Source organism: Chrysoperla carnea, chromosome 1, assembly GCF_905475395.1.
Source record: "Chrysoperla carnea chromosome 1, inChrCarn1.1, whole genome shotgun sequence".
In the NCBI taxonomy this organism is placed as follows: Eukaryota; Metazoa; Arthropoda; class Insecta; order Neuroptera; family Chrysopidae; genus Chrysoperla; species Chrysoperla carnea.
In genome coordinates, this window is record NC_058337.1 from 128,437,617 (window position 1) to 128,462,305 (window position 24,689).

The 24,689-nt window shown below is 28.6% G+C and overlaps 2 protein-coding genes across 3 annotated transcripts in view; one reads left to right on the forward strand and one right to left on the reverse strand.

Moving 5' to 3' along the window:
• LOC123290952 (cadherin-87A-like) overlaps positions 1 to 24,689 on the forward strand; it is a 261,023-nt gene that overhangs the window by 199,796 nt on the left and 36,538 nt on the right. The gene's annotated exons all lie outside the window — the stretch shown is intronic.
• On the reverse strand, positions 63 to 23,714 carry LOC123291006 (glyoxylate reductase/hydroxypyruvate reductase-like). 2 transcript variants are annotated; one of them, XM_044871424.1, is made up of 6 exons: positions 23,495 to 23,714; positions 14,267 to 14,418; positions 7,939 to 8,131; positions 6,904 to 7,067; positions 1,754 to 2,044; positions 63 to 266 (listed from the first exon to the last, which is right to left on the reverse strand). In XM_044871424.1, the coding sequence occupies exons 1-6, from the start codon at positions 23,569 to 23,571 to the stop codon at positions 145 to 147; spliced, it is 999 nt and encodes a 332-aa protein (XP_044727359.1). In that variant the 5' UTR covers positions 23,572 to 23,714; the 3' UTR covers positions 63 to 144. The 2 variants fall into 2 exon arrangements, with proteins under 2 accessions (XP_044727359.1, XP_044727358.1); XM_044871423.1 differs by having other exon boundaries at positions 6,904 to 7,079.

A 24,689-nucleotide genomic window follows, 5' to 3' on the forward strand; every position in this document is an offset into this window, starting at 1 on the left:
AAGTATAAGAAGAAACCTTCTAAAAATCTTTTCTGGGATACAAATTTAAAAATATTTCAAAATTACAAGAAAATATATTTATTTTAATACTGAAACACTTACTAAATCTTAATCTCAAAATACAACTTAGACAATATTATCAATTTATAATCGCACTGGTGTTCGCATTGGTTTACCTTCTAACGCCAGTAAAATATTTTCAGCAGCCAATCGAAACATACCTTCACGTGTGCGTCGCGTATGACTTCCTCTATGGGGCATTATAGCTAAAATAAATAAATAATTCATGTATTAAAATATATTGATTATAAAACACAGTTGAAAATTTTGAGGTAGCTTAAGAAAATACTATTGAAAATTTTCGAAATTCTTTTACAGGGAATTTTTTTTACAATATATTTCAACAATTAGCTCAGTCAATTCCCTGTTTTCATTTGTTTAATTCTGAACCTCATAATATTTTTTGGGTTCAAGTAATTGCATTAAGTAAGTATCAATTAAGACGGCTACAAAATATCGTCTTTCGTACACAGATTCTAGTAGACATTTAGAACTTTACGTCACAAAAAAAATCACAAAAAAAGGAATGTAATGGAACTCAGACTGAACATGTTAATAAAAACCATAGCAGTCGGGGGGAACCTCTTAGATTAAGAATTGTTCCACAGAATGGTCCCCTGACTGTAATGGCAGTCAAGAGCCTAAATGGCCGAGCGATCTTAGGCGTTTGCCTTGGACTGTTTGTCCATTTAGACTTAGGTTGCGGGTTCGAGTCCAGGGAGCGTCAGTGTGAACAATTTATAATTAATGGGAGTGCAGAATTGATCACATTGTCGTCGCTTGGATAAGAACGAAGTAACCGACTCCACCCACATCAAAATATAATTATAAATATGTTTGTAATTAAATAAATAAAGATTAACAAATAATGATGTGGGTGGCCTCTGTTATAGGCGTATATGTCAGAGAAACTGAGGTTAAACCCCATTATTATTATTATTATTATTATTAATGGCAGTCGTATTAACCTGTTCAATCAACAAGTAAATGAATGACCTTGCGCTTTGTATATGCAGATTAACTAATAAAACTTGTTTTTTTACATTTTAGTTGGTTTTTTGTCGTGTAGGAGCACCCAGGCAATTTTAAATAAAAAGCTTGATTTTTTTATATGAAGTTGAACGAAGTCTAAATAACTTCTGATTTTACGGGGCTTTGTCCGATTATTTAAATAAATAAATGACTTCAAAGTAAGTTCAAAATTGGTTTTATGGTAAAACTAGTCGGTGAAAATTAAAAAAAAACTATTTAAATTAAAGTTAAAACCTTAATAAATTATAAAACCACTTTTGGTCGTCCAATTAAGGATGTATGAGCACGGTAGTAGAGACGCAAATTTAAAAAAATATATTTTTTCAATTTTGATGGTGAATCATGTTATAACTTGACAATATAAGACGAAAAGTAAGAATAAAATTTGTCAATATTTGAAGTAATTTTCAAGATTTCGAAAATTCAGATATAAAAAAATTCTTATTTTTCTTCTACATTCATGAAGTTAAAACAAAATTCATCATCAAAGTTGAAAATAAGATACAAATAATTTTCAGCCCTAAATTTAAAATTTCCTTGGTGTTCGTACAACCTTAATTTCAATAAACATGAATATAAAGATACTTCTACTAGAATAACATAAGAGATAGCATAAAATAGTAAAATAAAAATAAAATAAACAAAAATAAAAAAAACTTACTGCAATTCGGTAATGTACGTAACCGATGTCCAACTGGTAATGGTTCTGGTGTGGTGACATCTAAACCAGCTGCCCATATGATACCCGTATGTAAGGCTTCATATAACGCATCCTGATCAATAATACCACCACGTGCTATATTTATTAAGATTGATGTTGATTTCATTTTCTTAAAAGCTTTCAAATCAAACATATTACGTGTATCATCTGTTAGTGCACATGCCACTATTACATAATCACTATTATTTAGTAATTCATCAAATGTTACAAATTCAGCATCGTATGTTTCACCTTTAAATAAATATACAAAAAATAAATATATATATAAAATGAAAATAAAAATGAAATTTTATATATATTAGTTCTCTTTTATTCCTGCTCATAATTCTAAAAAGACACCTACTACAATGAATTCATGAATTAAACCCCTACGCATTTTTATTTATAATATTTAAGGTAATTCTAAAGTATCATAAAAATGTCTTGCAACAGAAGCGAAATAATCGACTGTTTGTAAAGATTTCTGGATTCCTTTCAGGGCTTAAAAACGAAAGTTACACACTTCTCTTATTAAGGTATTTCTAACTGAAAAGAGACTGACAGATTTACGAATCAAATACAACCACTATTTAAAGAACTATTTTTTCTCTGTATGTATAAGAACACGGTCAAAGTACCTAGTGTGCCAAAACAGAGGTAGTGAATCCTGGAATGATCAAGGCTGGAACGTAAAAGCAAGACCAAAGTACAAATATGAGTGCATGCTAAAGATACTTCAATTAGCTAAGATTTCATCATTTTTACTAAAGTTGATGTTAGCTCACAAAAATCGTGATCGAGGCCATTTCTCTAAAATTTCTCAGGGTTTTTTTCAACTGAATCGATTTTTAAATTGAGATCAAGTCAGTTCTCGGTTACTAGACACTAAAAGAAATGGCTTTACATTATTTGTTAAAACCAATGGCGTGGATGGTCTCTGTTAAAGACGAACGTGTCTTAAGACGGACGTAAAATCCTGTTTTTCTTCATTTTATTGAAATTATTTTATTGAAGTATATATTTCAAAAAAGAATGAAAATTATTATCGAAATTTTAGAGTAGATTTAACCTCATGATAACTTTTGTCCCATATGTAGGACGAAATATTTTACAATCGACAGATGGAAAAAATTTTGTGTTTCTTAATTTTTGAGTTGAATATTATAACTACCCGATAATTTGAAAGTTTAAAACTATAGTTAACCTAATAGTTTTTCAAAATTTCCCGTGCATGGCACATAAAATAATAATAGTTTGTGATTTTTCGTCATCTAAAATAAAAAAAGAATTTTGTCCCATATTTGAGACAAAAGTGATCAAGTGATGTAAAAATTAAGTGGCTGATTATCATGAGGTTAAAAAACCTCAAATGAAAGCGTTGAAGGGTGTTTGATTGAAAAGGCATTTAAATTTTCAATATCAAGATATGCAGAAAGGATATTTGGTAATCGCTATTTTCTTTTTCGTAGCAAAATAAAAAAGCCGCATCGGACCTAGTTATATTGTAAGATCGATTCTTAGTTTTGGGCAAGACTTATGATTATCTGTTTAGAAAAATAAATAACGAAAAAAATTTTAATGAAAAATTCTTGTTTATTTATTTTAATAAAATTGGGTTATAAAGTGAAATTGGCTGTGTATTTTTTTTATTGTCTTTTAAATATTTACACAATTGTTTAAGCTTTCTGTTCCAAAACACTTACTCAACGAGAAAATTAGAGCTTTTTACTAAACCGTATAAGTATAGTGTTTTTCATCACTCAAGCACATTCATAAAATAGACAAGGTTTGTTACGCTAAACACTAAACATCTATAACATTTTATAGGGGCAAAGTTATCATATGAGATGAAAAATCCACAGGATGATCTAAGAATTTCTCTCGGATCTCTCCCGCAAGCCTTCATCTTTGTATATAAAGAATCCAAATTATTTTAAAATAACACGAAATTCCCAACTTTAAATTAGAATAAAACAAGGGAAAATATTTATTATGTCAATGAAACTGAATTTATTTGGGTGGGAACTTTATTATTTTTCCAGTTATTTAACGATAAAAACATTTTTTTTGATTTTTTTCGGAAATTTTTTGCAATTTTTCAAAAACTATATATCTGTAACTGCTAGAACTTTTTGAGCATGTTGTCAGTACTCAAAATAGGTAAATTGTAAAGCAGCAAACATTAATTTTAGTTCCCGTGGTAAATTAATCAGTTTTTGTGCTGAAAAAAATTATTAAAAAAACGTATGAGCCACTTTTTTTCATTATAACTCGTTAATTTTCATGCAAATGATTTGAAATTTTTTTCCTTCTAGGTTTTTAAACCCTCAAGCCAAAAAAGGGGTGTTATTAGCTTGACCGCTATGTGTGTCTGTCTGTCGATTTGTCTGTGCCATCGTAGTGCCCAAACGAATGAACTGATTGGTATTTTTTTTTAGTTAGAAAGATAATGTAATGGGAAGTGTTCTTAGCTATGTTTCAAGTCCGTACTCGGAGCAGCAACAAAATGGGCAATTATCCCCAAAATCGGTTCTGTTTGGAGAAGGCACTAAAGAAAAAGGTATTTTTTAATGGAGAGTGTTCTCAGATACATTTTAAGTGCTAATTTAGGGTTCCGTCCCCGTTGTCGGGGGTTTTGTAAATTTTGTAAATTTTACTCGTTTATAATACTTTAAAAACAGTACTATATTTTTTCTTTCAAAAAACGTTAAATTTTTTAGTTATTTGCCGTTAAATATTTCGAATTTTAATCGACAATTACTCGGAAAGTAAAGAAGACCTTATTACCACCCCATGGGAAAAATCTCCACACGGCATCATACATCTTTTGTTTCTTGGTGTTTTGTATCCTCTTACAGTCAAATTTTCAAGCCAATCGAAGCTATTAGAAAGAATTAAGAGGTTTAATCCTCGTTTACTGAAGTAAACGTAAAATATCGTTTATTTTGTAAAGAATGCTAAAAATGTTTCAGATTCTTTATACAAATTCACAGTCAAGGTTAAACAGTTTTTTAAAGTGAAACTTTTTATGGGACGTTTTTGTCATGAGAGTTAACTCGTAGAGTTTAACAACATTGTTAAACTCCTTGTCTCTTTCTTATTACCATTTACTCCAGCAGAGTGAGAGAGGCCGTGGGACTTGATAACTGTACATATACCATTTATTTATTAAATAAGGATAGTTCAAACCTACTTACATTTAAATCTTATATGTCGATCTTTATTTATTAAATGTTATTAAAGTACATATACCATTATAAAGTACTGTACATATACCATTTATTTATTAAACAAGGATAGTTCAAACCTACTTACATTTAAATCTTATATGTCGATCTTTATTTATTAAATGTTTTTACAATAAATTGTAAATGTTTGTATCTACTATCTTTTTTACTTATATAGTTCTTTTCTTAATGTTTATGTATATGTAATATATATATATATATATATATATATATATATATATATGTATATGTCTATTAAATTATTTCATATTAAAAATTTTTTAATATTGTTTTTATTCTCAGTTATTGTCAATGAAGATACAAAAAATGTATGCGTCAGTCCAAAACTAACAGCGTCAAAAGTGAAACTTTTTATGTAATTCAAAAACTGTCAATGAGTGTACAAAAAAATACATTGCAGCAAAGAAAAATTGACTGGAAATTATAATAAAAATGATTTATAATAAAAATCAAGAAAAATCTACAGACTATCCCGAATTAATTACTACGGAAGTTTCACTCGTACGTACTATTATTTACATATACATAAAACTATATACATATACGTACAAGTGAAACTTCCGTAGTAATTAATTCGGGATAGTCTGTAGATTTTTCTTGATTTTTATTATAAATCATTTTTATTATAATTTCCAGTCAATTTTTCTTTGCTGCAATGTATTTTTTTGTACACTCATTGACAGTTTTTGAATTACATAAAAAGTTTCACTTTTGACGCTGTTAGTTTTGGACTGACGCATACATTTTTTATCAAAAAGAGAAAACATGTCATTTTAAGTTCTTGCAACAGTTATGAAAAAATATTTTTCAAATGTTTTTATTTTGGTTTTAATATGTTTATATTTTAAAATAAAATAATATTTTCCAAAGATAAAATTTTTTTTTTTTTTTATAAATTCAAGAACTTTAGTATATAATATTTATAAATTGACTCAGAACTGACTGAAAATTGATTGATGAATATGTGCACGATATATGACAACAATCCCTACCTACTTTATAATAATAATATAATGATTAATGCAGAAAAAGAACAGGAAAATGGGAAGAATGATTAAATATTTATCCTTTGATATATTGTATTATGATCGTCAATCATTTTCTTTTTTTTTTTTTAAAGTACAATTTAATTTTATCAAGAAATGTAGTATTATTATTATGGAATACAAGATATATTTCTTTTCATTAGTTTTTACTTTTATATAAATGTTTACTCTTTTTTTTAAACTTTCTCTTTCTGCTAAAGGTATGACAAATAAAGTCTTCTGAACATTTTTGAAAAATCAATGTTTATTATTAAGAAAGTTTTAATTTAAAAAAAAAAAAAAAAGATAAATTATTGAACATATAAAGCAAAAGTTTTTCATTGACAGTTTTTTTAAATTTTATTGATTTTAATTTTGGAGAATGCTGAAAATTTATGACATAAGGGTTCGAAAGGGTTCCAGAAATGCTAATATGATTCTTGAATGCATGTATGAAGGTAGAGACAATATATTTGTTTATCGCGAAGAAGTCCTTTTCTTCAGTAATTTAACTATCTACAATAATTTAACAGCTTTATTTTGGACAACATCTGCCGTTTTTCCCAAAAAAGATTTTGCCCATAACTTGCAAGTAAATTGTAAGTAAATTGTATTTGCAAGTAAAACAACATCGATAAAAAATTAGTAGAACACAACGTTCAATTATATTCGCGATATTTGGAACATTATTAAACATATTTTGACATTGACAGTTTTTATGCCCATTTCTCGCGACCTCGCGAAACTAAGGATCTTTAAGCACTAATTCAGCTTACTATTATTCGTAAATCCACAATTTCATATAAAACTTCACGAGACTTTCCTTAACTTAACTTACTTTTAGGTTTTGGAGATCGGCCAGTATATAAAAATTTCTTCACATCAAATCCTTTTAACCGTTGTAAAATTGCTTTTCCAATACTTCCCAAACCAACAATACCAACTGTTGAACCAGGTAAATCCATACCCATCATCCATTCAGGATCTGCTGACCATTCCGTGCTAAAATAATTTCTAATAAAATTAGCAATTTATTAAAGTATCGTAATTTTTCTCTTTAGATTTTTATTCTTTTGCGGTTTGGAAGATAAATTTCTATTTGGCCAGTTAATAGATCGATTGTTGACACCTACGAACTTCTTCACTTTAGTGGATACACGAAATTTTGGCAAACTGTTTCTTTTATAATTGTTTATGATCAAAAGTTTGTTTCTTGAGAAGTTATATAATGAAGACTTAACTAATTATATCTCGCACATATCCCATGTAGAACAAAGCTGGCGGAATATGTAGCAGGTTAATCAACTGAATACTAATTAAAACATCTAATAAAAGAAACTCTTGTAATTGATACAACTTTTGTATAAAAATTCATTATATTTAGAACTAGCTGACCCCACAGATGTTGTCCTGTCTTAACTATGATTCAATATTCATACCTCTAGATGACCTGGTGAAATTCGTTTAAGCTACAATTTATTGAATTTTAACTATTTATCAGCGACTAATAATCTTCCTGAATCTGCAGCTCCAATTCCTTAATAGCTATAGTATGCTAGCCCGCCCGCTTAATTCGTTAAGCCCACCCGCAAACCTACCCCCTGCTCAGTCCGCTACATAAGCAGCCCACTCGTTGTGCTCGCATATAGCTCTAATAAATCCCTTAATGCAATTTAAATATCTGTTCACAATTCAAGATAAATATGGTGGGAGCGCAAATAAATGTGTGATTCTATGACCAGAAAAAAGAGGGGTTCATTTTTATGTATATATAGATACTCGGACGGATAAAACAACTCGCAATAAAAAGCTCACCTCTCTCATGAGTGATTATGACTTTTATAAAACTTTTAAAGAAAATTATCTTACTTACTTAGTCCCATTATCTTGATGGCATTCTTTTAATCGTCGTGTTGCTGCTAATGTTAACAATACTGCCATTTCAGCTACCGCTGCGTCCTGTACTTGATTCATATGCCCTAATAATATACCACGTGCCTTAATTTCTTGTACATCAATCATGTCATAACCAGACGATACTGTACATACTGCTCGTAGATTTGGTCCTGTAGATGATTAAGATATTTTGTATGTTGTTCGTTAAATACTTATTTTATAAAAAGGAAACGCATATATTTTAATCAATCATTTTTGTTTGTTTTTTTGTATGTGTTATCTATCTCTTTTGTTTTATAATTAATCAAACAGATAAAATATCATTCTTTAAAAAATAATTAATTAATTTCTTAAATCTTATACAAAAAAAAAAATGTTATTTAGTAAGAAGATGAAATCATTTTGTATATAAACAAATCTGACTTTCTTACTTTAATTTATCTTTAAAAGAGAAAATTAAAACGTTATTCGTTGTGTGCCTAGTCATGGTAGGGACAATAAAAATCGATGCCTGCGTTATGAATAATTTGCAATTCTTTACATGTTAAATTAAAATTTTTGAAAAACACTAATTAATTAAACTTAATGCATTAAAAATTGTGAAAATAACAAATCAAATTACACAAATATTATTTTTCAAATGTAAATTATCATAATTATTTATTTAAATTTGTGAGACAATAATATTAAATTTTCAATATAAGTCATAAATGCAATTCATACAATTATATATGCATCCATACAATTCTATAAGATAATATAAAATTGCTTTGATAATTCAATAATTCATTACAATTTTTAATATTGTAACGAGGTTGTTATCCGATGGTAGCTGTGATGGTCGTTTCTAGAAGAATACAATAGACCTTTTAATTTTAAAAAGTGATTACTTTTTGTTTCGGAAAGTTTGTTAAAAAACGAATGTGATTAAATGAATGACAAATATCTTTGTCCAACTTATTACTGCCTGTCTGAAACAATAATGAATCGTGATTGAAATGAAAAGGTCTTTTAACTCAGACATCTAAGTTGGCTGTGCGAATAATAGAAATAATACTTGATTTCCATGGAAACAACTTATATGTTTAAGTATTGTAAAATATTATGTCACTCGATAGGGAGAGTTTAGTATGAACAGTTCATATGAAGAGTTCCCTACGGACAGTCAATGTGAACGGTAGATACGAAAGTGCAACGCTAAAAATAGTTGTTGTTAAGATTGAAAATTGATTTTTTGTGGAACAACTAATGTACCATTGTTTTGATTAAATTATAGCAAAATTTTCAAAGAATTTGCCTGCTGGTGCTTTATTGTATCGAACCTACGGGAGTAGGACGTTACAATATTTATCTTCTATATAAATAACATGTTTTATCCTGAAGGGCTGATTGACTGACGGATCAACGCATAAGCTAAGTCGCTGATCGTAGAGACCTGAAACTTGGAAGGTATGTTCTTTGTATGACATAGGCATCCGATAAGAAAGGATTTTGAGAAAATCTACCAATTTTGGGACAACTTGATTCCTTAGTCCAATCTACTTCTAATTAGGATAAACATTCATTGATGAAAGCCGGGTTTCGTATTTTATTGCCTCATCGCCTAACAGAAATAAAAAAGTTCTTTGTGGTATATATCTTCTAGAGTTATCAATTTCCACAAACATTATATGCGTTATATGTAACAAAAACCACAAAATACAAAAAAAATAGTAATTAAAAATATTGTAATCCAACATGGTTATTCAAAAAAATTAATTATTTTATCTTTTTGTTTGCTTGTTATTCTGTTACAATTTTTTGTATACAGATTTTATCATAAAAGTTTGAAATTAATTTAGTTTTTGAATTTTATTCACTTTTAAAACAAAACTGATTTAAGTTTACGCAATGAACAATAATTTTGTCTTGTCTCTTCATATATGTTGGAGCATATTGTGCAAAAAAACATTCTACATCATATTACAATGTTAAAAAAAAAATAAATTTAAGAATAAAATAACTCGACTGGTTAATTAAGATCTGGAAAGAAGAAAGTTCGATATGACTTTGGTAACAGCATCTCAAATTCTATTCTGAATAAATTGCCAAACTGTACTTTGGTCTTAAGGTCCCCTATAGAAACCTATCTACAGTTTTAATAAATATATTTTTTCCAAGTTCTTCAGATATTGTGAGAGTTTCTCTCATCACGAGAGTAAAGATGTAAGCAAAAAAATATTAACTTCGGAAATTTTCGGGCCTGTTCGTATACTTTCGTTAGTTTTTATATAAGTCGTACTCAGTAAATTAAACAAACTTGTGATAGTAATATGAAACTAGTTTTGTTATTTATATTATTTCTCTACTATAATATTTTCAGTCATTATTCAATAATCACGTAAACTATTTTTAACTAGGTAGTGCTTTAAAGAATTAATTATGTACAGGTTATGATTTACAAAATTAAAGAATATTTAACGCGCGAAATAATTGACGCATGTGCAGAACGATGGTGCAAATCTCATCACACTAAAGATTACCGAAGGGTTGACGCGAGAGCTAACGGATTAACCGAATCAGAATAGAATGTATACTACTAAAGTGTATAAAAACTTTTGATTTGTTTTGACGTTGTTGAGAACAACAGGTTGTTTATCGGAGATGTTGATTCTTATTAAAGACCCTAGATGGAGGATCATTTCTTAGTTGGAAAACTCAATTCCATTTCTTCTATTTTCACCCCAATTTCATGGTAAACACTATGTATAAAACATAATATACCTGTATGATAATTATTCACATAGTATCCAGACATACCTGTTTATTTTACTTACCATTCTCCATCTCTTAAAATTTATTTTAATAATTTATCATTCGTAGGTGTCATTTTTAATACTTCTGTAGTATAAATGAAATTTTAATTATATATCTGTATCTTAAAAGAAGTTTTCCATAAAGAGTGCCCGAATTTTAAAATTAAATTTAATAATTTTTGCAAGAGAGGTAGAAGTGATCATGAGATCTTAATAATTCTTTACTTCGTCCCTTTGTGTGTACACTGTTTTTCTGCTCGACGGAGGCAGAAAGCAGCAACTTCTTTTAGCACAGTGGGGAAAACTTGACACTTTACGCCCAGAGAATTAATTTTTTTTTAAAGAAAATTTGATAACAATTTGTTGTGAAAAATGATACTAGCAATGCTGAACAACGCACACAAATTATTGAAATTTTTTTATCAAAATGAGTATTCAGTTCGAGTTACCTACCGTGGATTTTCATTGGCTTATGACAATGTGATTTTTTGGGAACATCCTTATTTTAAAATTTTGTGACACTCTTTACATATGTGGTTTATGTTTAAAGTTCGGAAACTCGTAATGGAAAACCTTTTATAATATACTGTTACATTTGTAAGATTTTATCATTTTTACAATTTTTTTTTTTCATCCTTTTATAATGTTCTCCCCCTGGTTTGGTGGATGTTAAGAGCACAAGGTGGTTGGTTGACAACCCAAGGAATGTGAGATTTGTTTTTTCCCTCTTCTGACATGGAATATTAACTGTTTATTAAGTTGAATATTATTTGTATAAAAAAAGTTGTGATTTTTTAAGTAGCCATTTTTTTAAAGAAAATTAAACACCCAGAAAAATCTGAATTAATAATTTATTTTTAAATGTGAGAGTGAAGTATTTTATATTTTTCGGGTGACATTTTAAGGTGTGAACAACTTTAAATTAGTTCTTCTTTCTCAAGTCCCCATTTTATTTTTATTTTTCGTCTACATTCATGAAGTTACAACAAAATTCATCATCAAAGTTGAAAATAAGGTACAAATAATTTCAACCACAAGTCTAAACTTGCCTTCGTGCTCGGACTACTTTAAGGCACGATGGACATGGAAATTTCAAGTCAAGCCGAGATCAAAACGAACGATGTGTTCTATGAATAACTTTTGCTACTGACGATGATTGCATTGCAATCGAAATAGCGATATTTAGCGACATGTAAGTCTGTTGTATGTTTTTAATTGTATTTTTTTAAATAGAATTTCTTAATATACAATTTTATTTCGAGTATCGTGGTATTTATTTCAATAACTATGTCTCAACTCGAAGTCAACAAAAGTTCCTCCTTATAACTATTAACACATTTTATCTCGCGCTATCTCATATTCGTGTTACATACTATCCAGACTGTCAGTTTTCACTGATATAAAATGAATGATATACTGACATACATATAGAAAAGCAATGGCCTGATTTTTGTTCTTCAAACAAAAATTATAACACAATTTTTACAAAATAAATATAAAACAAGTGAAAACAAACAATTGACTGAGTTAATTGTTGAAATATCATGCATAAATAGTGTTGATTACTCTATCACATTGCATATACATATACAATTTATATAATACATACTATACAATTTACGCCTAATTTGCGCCCTCACGGGTAAACAGTGATGTTTACGAAAAAAAGTTTCTTACAAAAGTTGTTTATTTTTTGATAAGGAACATTTTTTACATTTAAACTTTTGTTCTACCTCTAACGGTTTACAAGATGTGTCTTATGGATCCATAGGTCAAGACCCAATTGACCTATGTTGCTCATTTACGAACTCGACCTCACTTTTTACTGAGTACGCTGTAAAAATTTCAGCTTGATATCTTTTTTCGTTTTTGAGTTATCGTGTCCACAGACGGGCGGACGGACGGACGGACGGACAGATGGACAACCGGAAATGGATTAATTAGGCGATTTTATGAACACCTATACCAAAATTTTGTTGGTAGCATCAATATTTTTAAGCGTTACAAACTTGGGACTAAACTTAGTATACCTTGCATATTACATATATGCATGGTATAAAAAAGTTTTAAATAAAAAGTAACTTTTAATAATATTATATACACACAGAACAAAACGTAACAGAATAGATAGATAGATTTTTTTTTGTGTACATAATTTTCGATTTCTGTCGTTGACAGCTTATTCAATAATAACTTCGAAAAAATAAATTTATAAAAAAAAAAATATGTAAAAAAGATAATATATTATTTTACATATATAGAATTATGATTGTGTTAGCTGGCATCTTAAAAAAATTTATATTCGAAATATATTTAGTATATATTTAGTTTATTTTTCTACTCGAAAAATATAAATCATTTTCTTACATTAATTTAACTTAAATTGAAATCAAGAATTGATAATCCGAAAGTATTACCATGTCTAGTCACTGTAGTTTTAGTCGAGTGGCTACAATTCTCGCTTTGAGTGTGAGAGGTCTCGGGATCGAATTCCGATTGAAGATCACTTATAATTTTATTTTTAATAAGATCATTTCATTTAATTATTTCTTTTTGAAGTTTAACTTAATTTATTTCCAAGTTTTAACGCAAGAATCAACATTCATTAACTACGTAAGGATGGTTTTGGCGATTTTTAACCCTCCTAAACCCATATAAGGGTACATAAGATTTCTTAAATCCCCTTCCTTCTACCTACGTTAGACTCTATCTCGTTTTTCAGAATAATAAAATGTTGGAAAAGAATCAGCTATACTAAAACTCACAATTTGACGTAAATCAGATTTTTATTTTTATTTTGTGTCTGTCTGTCTGTGTGTCTGTCTGTGGCATCGAAGTGCCTAAATGGATCAACAGATTTGAATTTTTTGTTTCGTTTGAAAGGTTATTTAATGGGGAGTGTTCTTAGCTATTTCAAGTGCGAGTTTAGGATTCCGTATCCAGAACAACTAAAAAATAGGCGATAATCCTTAAAATCGGTTCAGTTTGGAGAAGGCTCCAATCAAAAAGGTAATTTTATGAAAATTGTTCTAAGATACGTTTTAAGTGCGAGTTTAGGGTTCCGTGTGCAAAAAATTTCTCGGGGGATTTTTTAATTTTGTAAATTTCACTTGTTAACAAATAATTTTGGTTTAAGATGTAATTCGAAGTGTACATTATAAAATGAAGAAAGCCATTCGGCATCCGAAATGGAAATAGATTTCTATATTTCGTAAGAATGGGTTTTATCTTCGGCTCCCCAAGATAAGAGCATATAGAGACCCAAAATCATCTTATGAAGCCACTCAAAATAATTTCCAAAGAAAACAACTAAAAAAGATAGACAAAAACTAAAATGAAACAGCGAACTTTGTTTTCGTGCGATCGTCTCGTTTCCTTGATACCTCCCTTCCTAATATCCCATTTCGTCAAAAAACAAATCAAATTGGGGGCGGATCTAGCTCTTGTCCAGATATAAAATAAATTTATGTAATTTTTCTACTAAATTGTTTAGTAGAAACTTTTACTTACCAGCTAAATCTAATAATTCTTTTGTTAAACATCGATTTGGATTTGCAGCATCTGGCCACCATATTAATGCATACGTTCCTGGTAATCTTTCGCGTAATTCTTGATTTGTTGGGCCTGGTTTTTGTATACATTGTTCAACATGGATGTACCCTCTGTACAAATCAAACAAAAATGAAAATAAGTATGAGAAAATAATAATAATAACAGAAAGGCGAAACAAAATATAATCGAAAGAGAAAATATAATTTTGTAGTTCAAAGCACATCATGAGAAAAAAAATATAATAATATGTAAACAAGTTTTATACGCACACGAAAAAAGTGTGGGTTTTTCTTAAAAAGAAATATTACAAATAAACAAATATTCGTCAGTAAAAAGTTAAAGAAAATTTTCAAAAAATTTCTTGAAAAGTCGGTAGTATTTTTGTTATAATTTTGCTATCATATTTGTACAGTAACTAGTTAAAGAGAATTTGATTCGTTGTGTGCGTAATCATGGTAGGGACAATAAAATCGATGCCAGTGAAAAATTTTTGCGATAAAGGAGGCTGTTATGACTAATTTGCAGTTCTTTACATGTTAATGTTATAGAAAATGTCAAATTAAAATTATTGAAAAACACTAATTAATTAGCTTAGTGCATTAAAAATTGTGAAAATAAGAAATCAAATTGCACAAATATTATTTTTCAAATGTAAATTATCATAATTATTTATTTAAATTTGTGAGACAATAATATTAAATTCTCAATGTAAGTCATAAATGCAATCCATACAATTATATATGCATCCATACAATTCTATAACAAAGTAGTATATCGTTACCATGGAAACGCCTCCAATAAAACTCACGCACGGTACGAATATTTTTCATATTTACTTATACAGCGGGAAGAAAAATTTCTTGGAAAGTCAGCGGTATCTTATTTTTATTACAATATAATAATAATAATAATAAAAAGAGGGTCTAACCTCCGTTTCTCTGACATACATGCCTATTACAGAGGCCATCCACATCATTATTTGTTCTATAACATTTTATTGATGTGGGTGGAGTTGGTTACTTCGTTCTTATCTAATCGACGATAATGTGATCAAGTCTACCGCCCCATTTATTTAATTTTAGTTGCTCACACTGCCGCTGCCTGAATTCGAACCCGAAACCTAAGTCTAAGTAAACAAACGGTTAAAATATATCGCCTTAGACCGTTCGGCTACTTAGGCTCTATTTTTGTTATAATATCGCTATTATTGTGAAACGAATAATTTTCATATAGAAACCGAACAAACGAACAGAAACAAACAGAACAAATCGTGTCGACGGACGTACAACCGGAAATGGACTAATTAGATGATTTAATGAATACCTATATTAAAATTTTGTTTGTATCATCAATATTTCTAAACGTTACAAACTTGGGGCTAAAATTAGTATACCTTGAAATTACCATATTTCATATATACAGGATATAAAAATATTACCTGTGATTGGTCAATTAAAAATATTATCCTGATGCTAGTAAACCGGGATTCGCTTCTTAATTTAACTTGGATATGCTTTGAAAGTTGTAAATTAATGACAGATAATTGAAAATAAACAATGTTTGTGTGAAAAATAAAGAAAATTAGGGAAAATTCCTTCTACAGAGTGTTACAAAAATTATGATATAATTATTGATTCAAAAATTGATATAAGATTGATTCAAAAATATTCTTGTCTATTTGACAATATAATACATAATAATAATGGGGCTTAACCTCCGTTCCTCAGATAAATACGACTATCTCAGATAAACAGCGGCCACCCACATCATTTTTTTTATCTTTATCTATTTTAACTACATCCATATACATACAATTAAATTTATGATGTCGGTGGAGTCGGTAACTTATCTCGTTCTTGTCCAAGGGACGACAGTGTGATCGATTTACCGCCCTATTAACTATAATTGATTAGATTGCCGCTGCCTGGATTCGAGCCCGTAACCTATGTCTAAGTAGACAAACGGATAAAGTCGATTGCGCCTTAACTTGCTCAGCCACTTTGCCTCTGTGACAATATGAAAAACTAATCGACCCACGCTGAGTGGCCAAAAACAGTTTTGGAGAAATTATATATAATTGTAATTTACGTTCTTTTTATTGTGTATAGGCAATTTTATTACAGATAGAATATTCAAATTACATACTGAGCAAAAATATATCTTTAAAATCGATTTGGTCGCCCCAAGTGTCGTTACTGTGTCATTACAACGAACTCCCTGAAATGAAGATCATGCACTGGGCGAATAATCCAGTCAAATACCCTACTCAGTCAATAAAAATATGAAAATGTAGCCCCATTAAATTGCAACTTTTGGTACCTGCATGAAATGAAACACAAATAACATATTGATGAGCGTATTATTTTGCCGAAGAGCAAAAAACTTTTTTAAATGGTTGTTACTTCAAATAAAACTGTTACACAGTGAAACAAATTTATTTGAAGACGAATTGAAATGAATACTTAGACATGTACGACGATAGAGATTTCTTTAAATTCGAAAGTTTCTTGTTTTTTTTGTTTTTTTCGTTTTCTTCTATATTCAACAAATTCGAAAAGTTTTATATAAATAAAATAACGGCCGTAGCTTTAGTTTACCAATAATTTATATGTTTGTAAAATGGTCTAAAAAACAAGTGGATAGTGGATAGTGGATAGTGTGTAACTTTTTGGTAGGAATAAATCGATAAAATCAACAGTTGTGACTTTGCCAAAACTGCCTGTTAGATCTCAGTGCTGAATTTACCGGTAGACCGAGATAAGACGACAATTAGTGATAATGGAAGGTAAGTTAGGAGGTGAATTTCATTTTGAAAAATTTGGTTACTCAGTGAAACGAGCAAAAATGAGAAAAATCTTTTGGTAAGTAGCTGGAAATTGCTCATGAATTTTTTTTGGAAAATCAAATGCTATAAAAATCACAAATATTGCTTTCGAGCAATATTTGTGATTTTTCAATATTTTCGAATTAAATGTACACTAAATTTTCAATAAAATTACTATTTAATTTTTTGGCTCGGTACATCATTTGTCACGGAGATATTTATGGTATTTCGATACCAAAACGAAAGTGTTACCAAAAAACTGAAATTTTGTGTGTCAATTAATATAAGTATTTAATACACCTTCTGTATAAAATTCAAGTCGATACTTTACGGTTTACAATAAATTAATGACTAAAGACAGCCCTTTTTACATGGTGGTATATGAAGAATAAATGTTGGTTTTTTACCCAATAAGTGCTTTTAAACATTTTTTACCATTTACAAAAAAAACTTTTTTCAATATTCCTCAAGTTTTAACCTTTAAAATTATACCAAAATTAAGAACTGTCCATAAAAATGAAAAACTCTTTTCGCTAAAAACATTGACTTTGATAGTTAATTTCTCCTAAACTGTACAGAGAATCGATATGAATTTTTCACAAAAGACGTACAAAAAGATGATTAAATTGATTAATAAAATATCAAATTTTTTTAATTACTTTCAAGTCAATTCTTTTTTATAATATCAGTCTTTACTTAGCCATTAGTTATATTATTTATAGCTTGATACCTTTTCAATCAAACTTATAGACAAGTAAGTCTACCTTGGAAAAGTCACTTGAAGATTAAATTTTTGTATAATTTTTTACAAAAAAAATCTAACTCCTCAATATAAAACACTTGGACGCCACTGTATAAAACTTAAGGAAGAATTATCGTCAATAAAATTGAGTAGATGAAAATTTTTTCTTATTTTTATAAAAAACTTTAAAATATTATTGAAAATGTTTTTTGCATAATCAATATTTATTACAATGTAAAAATATTTTACAAAATATTGATTACGTAACAAAAATAAATAATATTTAAAAAAAATAAACATTTTAATATCTTTTTAGTAATTTTTTTTTTTTGATAAAATGAAATGTAGCGTTAAAATAATCCACCAAAATAAAAAAATTAACTGGCAATAAATAAAATAGAAAAATGTCAACAGAAATTTTCATTTTTAATCATGAAGAAAAATAAAATGCATTTGAAGCGTATATAATAAGAAATCATTCAATAGTGAACAAATTTTTATTTGCCAATTTATTTTATTTTATACAAAACTTCTTCTTTTTTTTTACTTTTCATTTGTGAAAAATAAATAAGAATTTTCATACATGAAAAAGAATGTTATTATTTATTTAAAATTTGAAAATTTCTTGAAAAAATCATCAAAGTGATTTGGTTATATTGGCTGTCCACGAAAGGCACACTTAGGCTATAGGGTCCATTGTGTTACCATATATGTGTTTTACCACCGTTTCAAGTGATAATTTCACTATCAGCTACTCAATTATTTTTAGAGGCAACTTCTTCATGCACATACTTTAACAATTAATTAAATTAATTTATGTTGTGACGGTGGAAATTGCTACCCCAGGTACACCGTGAACGGAATGCATCAAAGTTATACTGTGAGTCAAATTAGAAGGAGAGAATTTCTTTACAGTTTTTTTATTAGAAAGTGCCAGTTTCGCGATAATAATTCGTTAATTATCGTCAATAATTTTGAAAATTTCTCGATAATTATTACTCAAATTTGAATTTTTATAATAAGCAATATTGTAGAAAATAAACTTTACCACAATTTATCTTTTCTACATTTTTAATATTGACAGAAATATTTAATTTCTAAAAGAAATGGTGTTTTTAACCGACTTCAAACAAAAAAAGAGGAGGTTATCAATTCAACTGTATTTTTTTTTTTAATGTTTGTTACCTCAGAACTTTCGACTGGACAGTTGAAAGCTAGTGCTTCCCGTGTGGTCCCATTTCATTTTCGTCGAGTTCTGATAACGGTATCCATGAGAAAATCATAAAAGTCTTAAATTTGCATTAAGTATGCACGACAAGAGGACGAATAACTCAATATCACGTAAACCGATTTCGATTATTCTTTTTTAGTGATAAATTAGTTAGTGCACTTCAGGTTCACTATAAATCACAAAATAAAAAAAACTTTTAACAAAAAGAAAACCGACTTCAAAAGAAAAACTTTTCCAAAACAAATTAAAATGCACTAAAAAGTAAAAAAATAACGATAATATAATGTAGTTAAAATTATTGTTATTTTTGGAGTCGGTGTCAGCCAAGCTAATGTAGCAAACTCTTCTGTCAGGGTTGTTTCCTTGGCTGACACCGACTCCAAAAATAACAATAATTTTAACTACATTATATTATCGTTATTTTTTTACTTTTTAGTGCATTTTTATTTGTTTTGGAAAAGTTTTTCTTTTGAAGTCGGTTTTCTTTTTGTTAAAAGTTTTTTTTATTTTAGTTTTGAACAGTGTAATTTTTTTTTTATATTTTCATGCTAATTTGTGAAATTTCTTATTAACTTCACGTAATAAACCTGTTAAGGTTGTCGGGCTTAAGCAAGTACGGTAAATGTTCAGTTTTTTGCAGTGGATGATAGTTCAAAATCCCTTGATCACAATAAACACAGTTTTGGGGCCTCTAACAGGGCAAAATTTTGAATTATTTCATTTTAAAATTGTGATTTTTAACACAGTACCTTATGGAATGTTAATGTACATTAATCGTTGATTGAGCTTCAAAAAAGGTTTCATCATGAAGAAAATTTATCACAGATTCCGTTAATGCAAAATAAACTTTACCTTACGGCGCTTTCCTAAAAGAAAACATTGAAAAACTTTGGTTTTTGACACTTATGATATTTTTAGAGCATTTTATTACATTTACGCCAATTATCTAGTCACGGTTGAACACTTGGATTACAAGATTTGGCAAGATACAGCCGCAATCTCTGAGAAAAATGTTCGAAAATTTGTGACATGACCGAAATCATTTTCAATCATTAATGATGAAATTTAGAGAAATCAAAGCCAATTCTCAAACAATTGACATAGACATCTTGAAGTTTTTGGTTCTATTTTCGGCGTGAAATCATTGTACATTGTAGAAAAATCAAAAAAGCAAAATCTCATTAGAAAGAAATAGTTAAACCTAAAAAAGAGACGATAGTTTCAAATTAAGAGATAGCGTCCGAAATCAAAAGATGCTTTGAAAGATTCAAGATTTGCATGTTTTAATTTAAGGCAACAATACATAAACTACCGTTTATTTTCCATTATAAAATTTCCCAAGGAACAAAAAAACAATATTCAAACTACCTAAATCCATTTTTATTTTTCATTATAATAACAGAAAAATAAAAAATAAAAACGGAAAACTTCTGTAAAAAAAGAAAAATGAAAACAAAAATATGACAGTAAAATTTTATAGATACATTTATTTTATTAAAATGAAACAAAAAAATCTGATGCGAGCACCATATGACTCCCCTGTACGCTTATAAACTCTTCAAAAATGTAGCTCAGAGGAAGTCAAAATAAATTCTATTGAAATCAGAAGATCTATATTCTTCGATATCACTACGTATTCAAGTACAAAGATAGAATTTGTCAATATTCCACGGAGAAAGTTAACAAAATGCTCCATAATGTGAAATCATCTTAAGGAAGGCTAATATTAAATGAAGAGAGAAACATGCTGTAATTCTATTAAAGACAGGCATGAATTTGACAGTTGAATTTTAGTCAACTGAGTTTTAAAATATGTTTTTATGATTTGTAATTATAAAAATGATTACTGATTTGACTAAACTGTACTAACTGAATAGACTACAAGCCCATGCTAAAATTTTTCGGGTGAAATGGCTCGCCAGGAATTTTTTTGAAAAAGATGCTCTTATATGCAAAAGTAAGTTTAAGTACCATGGCGTCAGTTTTGCTCGGTATAGGTGAGTGCAGGTGAACTAGCGTTGCTGGATATTAGCATAAATATTTGAAGGGAATTATATAACTGCCATATAGAAATACCACGTAAGGCTTCGGAAATTGACCGGATATCAAAAAAAAAGTTTTTTTTACTCTCGGTACCGAAGTAAACGGATTTTTTTCTGTGCGATATTTACGAAATTTCCTTTAAATACTTATGCAGAGTTAGTATCTAACAACGCCGTACATATTTACTGGTGCAGAGATGAGACACCAAGGGATGTGACATTCATATTCTCAGCTATACCCACCTGTACCGCTCAAAATTGACGCCATCGTGCTTAAACTTACTTTTACAGATAAGAGCGTTCGTTTCAACATGATTTGTGGTGGGTTATTTCACCCGAAAAATTTTGGCATGGGCTTTTAGTCTATAAAATCCATAAAAATTAACAGTTTGGTGTGTGTTAAAATTAACGTATATTTGAAAATGAAACTAGCCTTGTTTTTACCTAAACGATATCTCAAATTTTTTTTAAAATCATTTTGATATCTCATGCCGTTTTGTTTTTATTCATAATTAAAAATGCATAACTCTTATCTGACCAGCCTTTACATACGTAGAATATACGTAAGTACATACGTCACTCCAAACAAAAACGCTGAACAAAACGCATTCCGAGCTGCTCCAAATGGTACTACTATGCACAAGGAAATAAAATAGAAAATTTCTGTTGCTTTTCATACATAATTTTTGTATTATTTTATTTTTATTTATTTTTTATTTTGTTTTTCCATTTTTCAAAATATTTTCTATGATAGGCGTTTTCTTTTATTTTTATACTAGATGTGATATGACCGACATATAAAGAAAACTATGAATTTTATTCAAACTTTTTTTGACACTTTTCACATTTTTTTGCTCTTGTTGGGGGTTGTAAACGGTTTTGTTTGTTGGCCAATGAATAATAGAATACGAACAGTTCAGTTTGGCACTGACATTGAATAAATAAGGAGAAAAACATATTTTTATACTCTGTGTAATAAACAGTGTCTTGTATTCCATTTGAATTCTGAAAATTAAGGTAGTACGATCACCAGGACAATTTTAGATTAAGAGTTGAAATTATTTGTACCTCATTTTTGATGATGAGCTTTGTTATAATTTCATGAATGTAGACGAAAAATAAGAATAAATTTTTTTCAATATCTGCCATGGTTTTCGAAATATTGAAAGCTTAATAATTAAATAAAATTTTTACTTTTCGATATTTTGAAAATTACTCCAGATATCGAAAAATTGTATACTAACTTTTCGTCTTATATTGTCATGCTATAACATAATTCACCGTCAAAATTGAAAAAATATAATTTTTTTAATTTGTTTCCCCACTACCATGCTCATACATCCTTAATTAGTCTGGTACAACGGATTTTTTTTTTTTAAATAATTTATTAAGGTTTTAACTTTAATTTAAATAGTTTTTTTTTTAATTTCCATCGACTAATTTTGGAGAAATCTATGAAAGCATATCATTCATCTACCGTTTTACCATAAAACCAATGTTTAATATGCCTACTTTTGAAGTCATTTAATTATCTAAATAATCAGACAACCCCCGCCCCTTTAAAATTTTCAGAATCGATTTAGACTTATTCCAACTCAAGCTTTTTATTTATGTTGCCTTGAAGCTCGAACATCCTTAATCAACTTAAACGTAATGAAACTTACATAAAAATAATTGTAATTGTTATTAATAACGTAGATGATTTCAGCTTGAAATTTGCAAAATACTTTAAGTTAATTTTTAATTTTATCGAGACGTTTTGACATTTTAATTCTTTTCAAGTAGTTTGTTTTTTGTTTTGATTTTTTAGGTAGTTCAATTCAAAAAATAATTAAAAATAAGTTTACTAACTTCTAATAAGAAAATGATTACTTTTAGATATATAAATTTTATTACGTCTAAATTGATTCATTCGGACAATTTAGGAATTCCTCGCTTTGCCTTTGTTGTCATTTGTTTCTAGCGATTCAGAGCCCTTAAACAACAAGAATAATTCTGGATATTCTCAATTTAACGAGGCTTTTGTTTTATGTTAAATATTAGATTTTGCCTTCTTTTTGTCCGATCTTATCTGATTTTTTGTTTATGCTGCTAATTACTGATTAAGCACTACTTAGCACTTTAACCTTCACTGTCCACTTAAAAATTCAGTGTTAGAGAAAATTGACATAGTTATGAAAAGAGCAATGAGTTTTTTATCCAATCAGTATACACGAATTTTGACCGAAACATACAAAATTCTTTGGATTGGTTAATCTAATTTACTACTTTTCTTTATCCAAGGATATAGGATGGATATATTAATTTGAAATAACTACACTAAATTAATAAAGAAAAACTTTATTACCTTTCATGAAACATTTCAGTCACAAATTTTGGTATATATGGATGTGCAATTAATATTTTAAACTTGTTTTCACCCATTTTTTATAAGTTTATTTTTTTGAAAAATAATATTTTTGTTTACACTGTACCAACAATAACACTGCTACCAACTAAACAACAATATATAAACACACAACAAGTTATCACCATTTAATTTACAACTGGCTATATAAATTTAAAATTTTTTCGAAGAGAATAAATACAATAGATCTAATCTTCTAAAAAATACTTTAAAAACTATTTCAATGTGCTATGTAAACCAGTGGCTTAGTAAATGTTAAAGATATGATATTAATTGTCAAGGTTGTTGCATCATAATGTTAATTAATACATGTGTATTCTCCATTACGTCATTATCTGGATTTTAATTTTAACACAAATATAGTGTAAATATTATTATTTGACTTATTAAGTACACGTTGAAATACTCGTAGAAATACTCCCCACTTCTACATTGTTTGAATTAATCATTACTTTGAGTTTTTACACATTTGTTTCATCATTTGTGTAATAATATTGCCAATATCTACAAATAAATATTATCTTTCTTTTAACCGACTTCAAACAAAAAAGGAGGAGGTTATCAATTGGCTTGTATTTTTTTTTATGTATGTTACCTCAAAACTGTTAACTGGGTAAACCGATTTTGATGATTCTTTATCTTTAAAAGCTGGGGCTTGCCGTGTGGTCCCATTTCATTTTGGTCGAGTTCTGATAACGGCATCTATGAGAAAACCATAAAAGTCTTAAATTTGCATTAAGTATACACGACAAGAGGACAAATAACTCAATATCACGCTAACCGATTTCGATGATTCTTTTTTTAGTGACAAATTAGGTAGTGTATATACTTCAGATTCACTAAAAATCACAAAATAAAGAAACTTTTAACAAAAACAAAACCGACTTCAAAAGAAAAATTTTCCAAAACAAAATAATATGCACTGAAAAGTAAAAAAAAAAAAAAAACGATAATATAATGTAATTTTTAATTAGTGCATATATTAATTTGTTTCGGAAAAGTCGTTTTTCTTTTTGCACTAAATTGTGAAATATTGTTTAAACTTTTTGCACTATGTGTCTCCTTGTGAATTCTCACACAAAACCATGAGCAACACGCAATAATTATGAGCAAATCTCTATGAATCCATCATAAT

Coding starts and splice junctions, on each gene's coding strand:
- LOC123291006 (XM_044871423.1), bottom strand. CDS start 23,571: ATGGGTGAAAACAAGTTTAAAATATTAATTGCACATCCATATATACCA. Junction 2,045..6,903: donor CCGATCTCCAAAACCTAAAA/GTAAGTTAAGTT, acceptor ATTTATTTAAAG/GTGAAACATACGATGCTGAA. Junction 267..1,753: donor ACGTACATTACCGAATTGCA/GTAAGTTTTTTT, acceptor TATTTATTTTAG/CTATAATGCCCCATAGAGGA.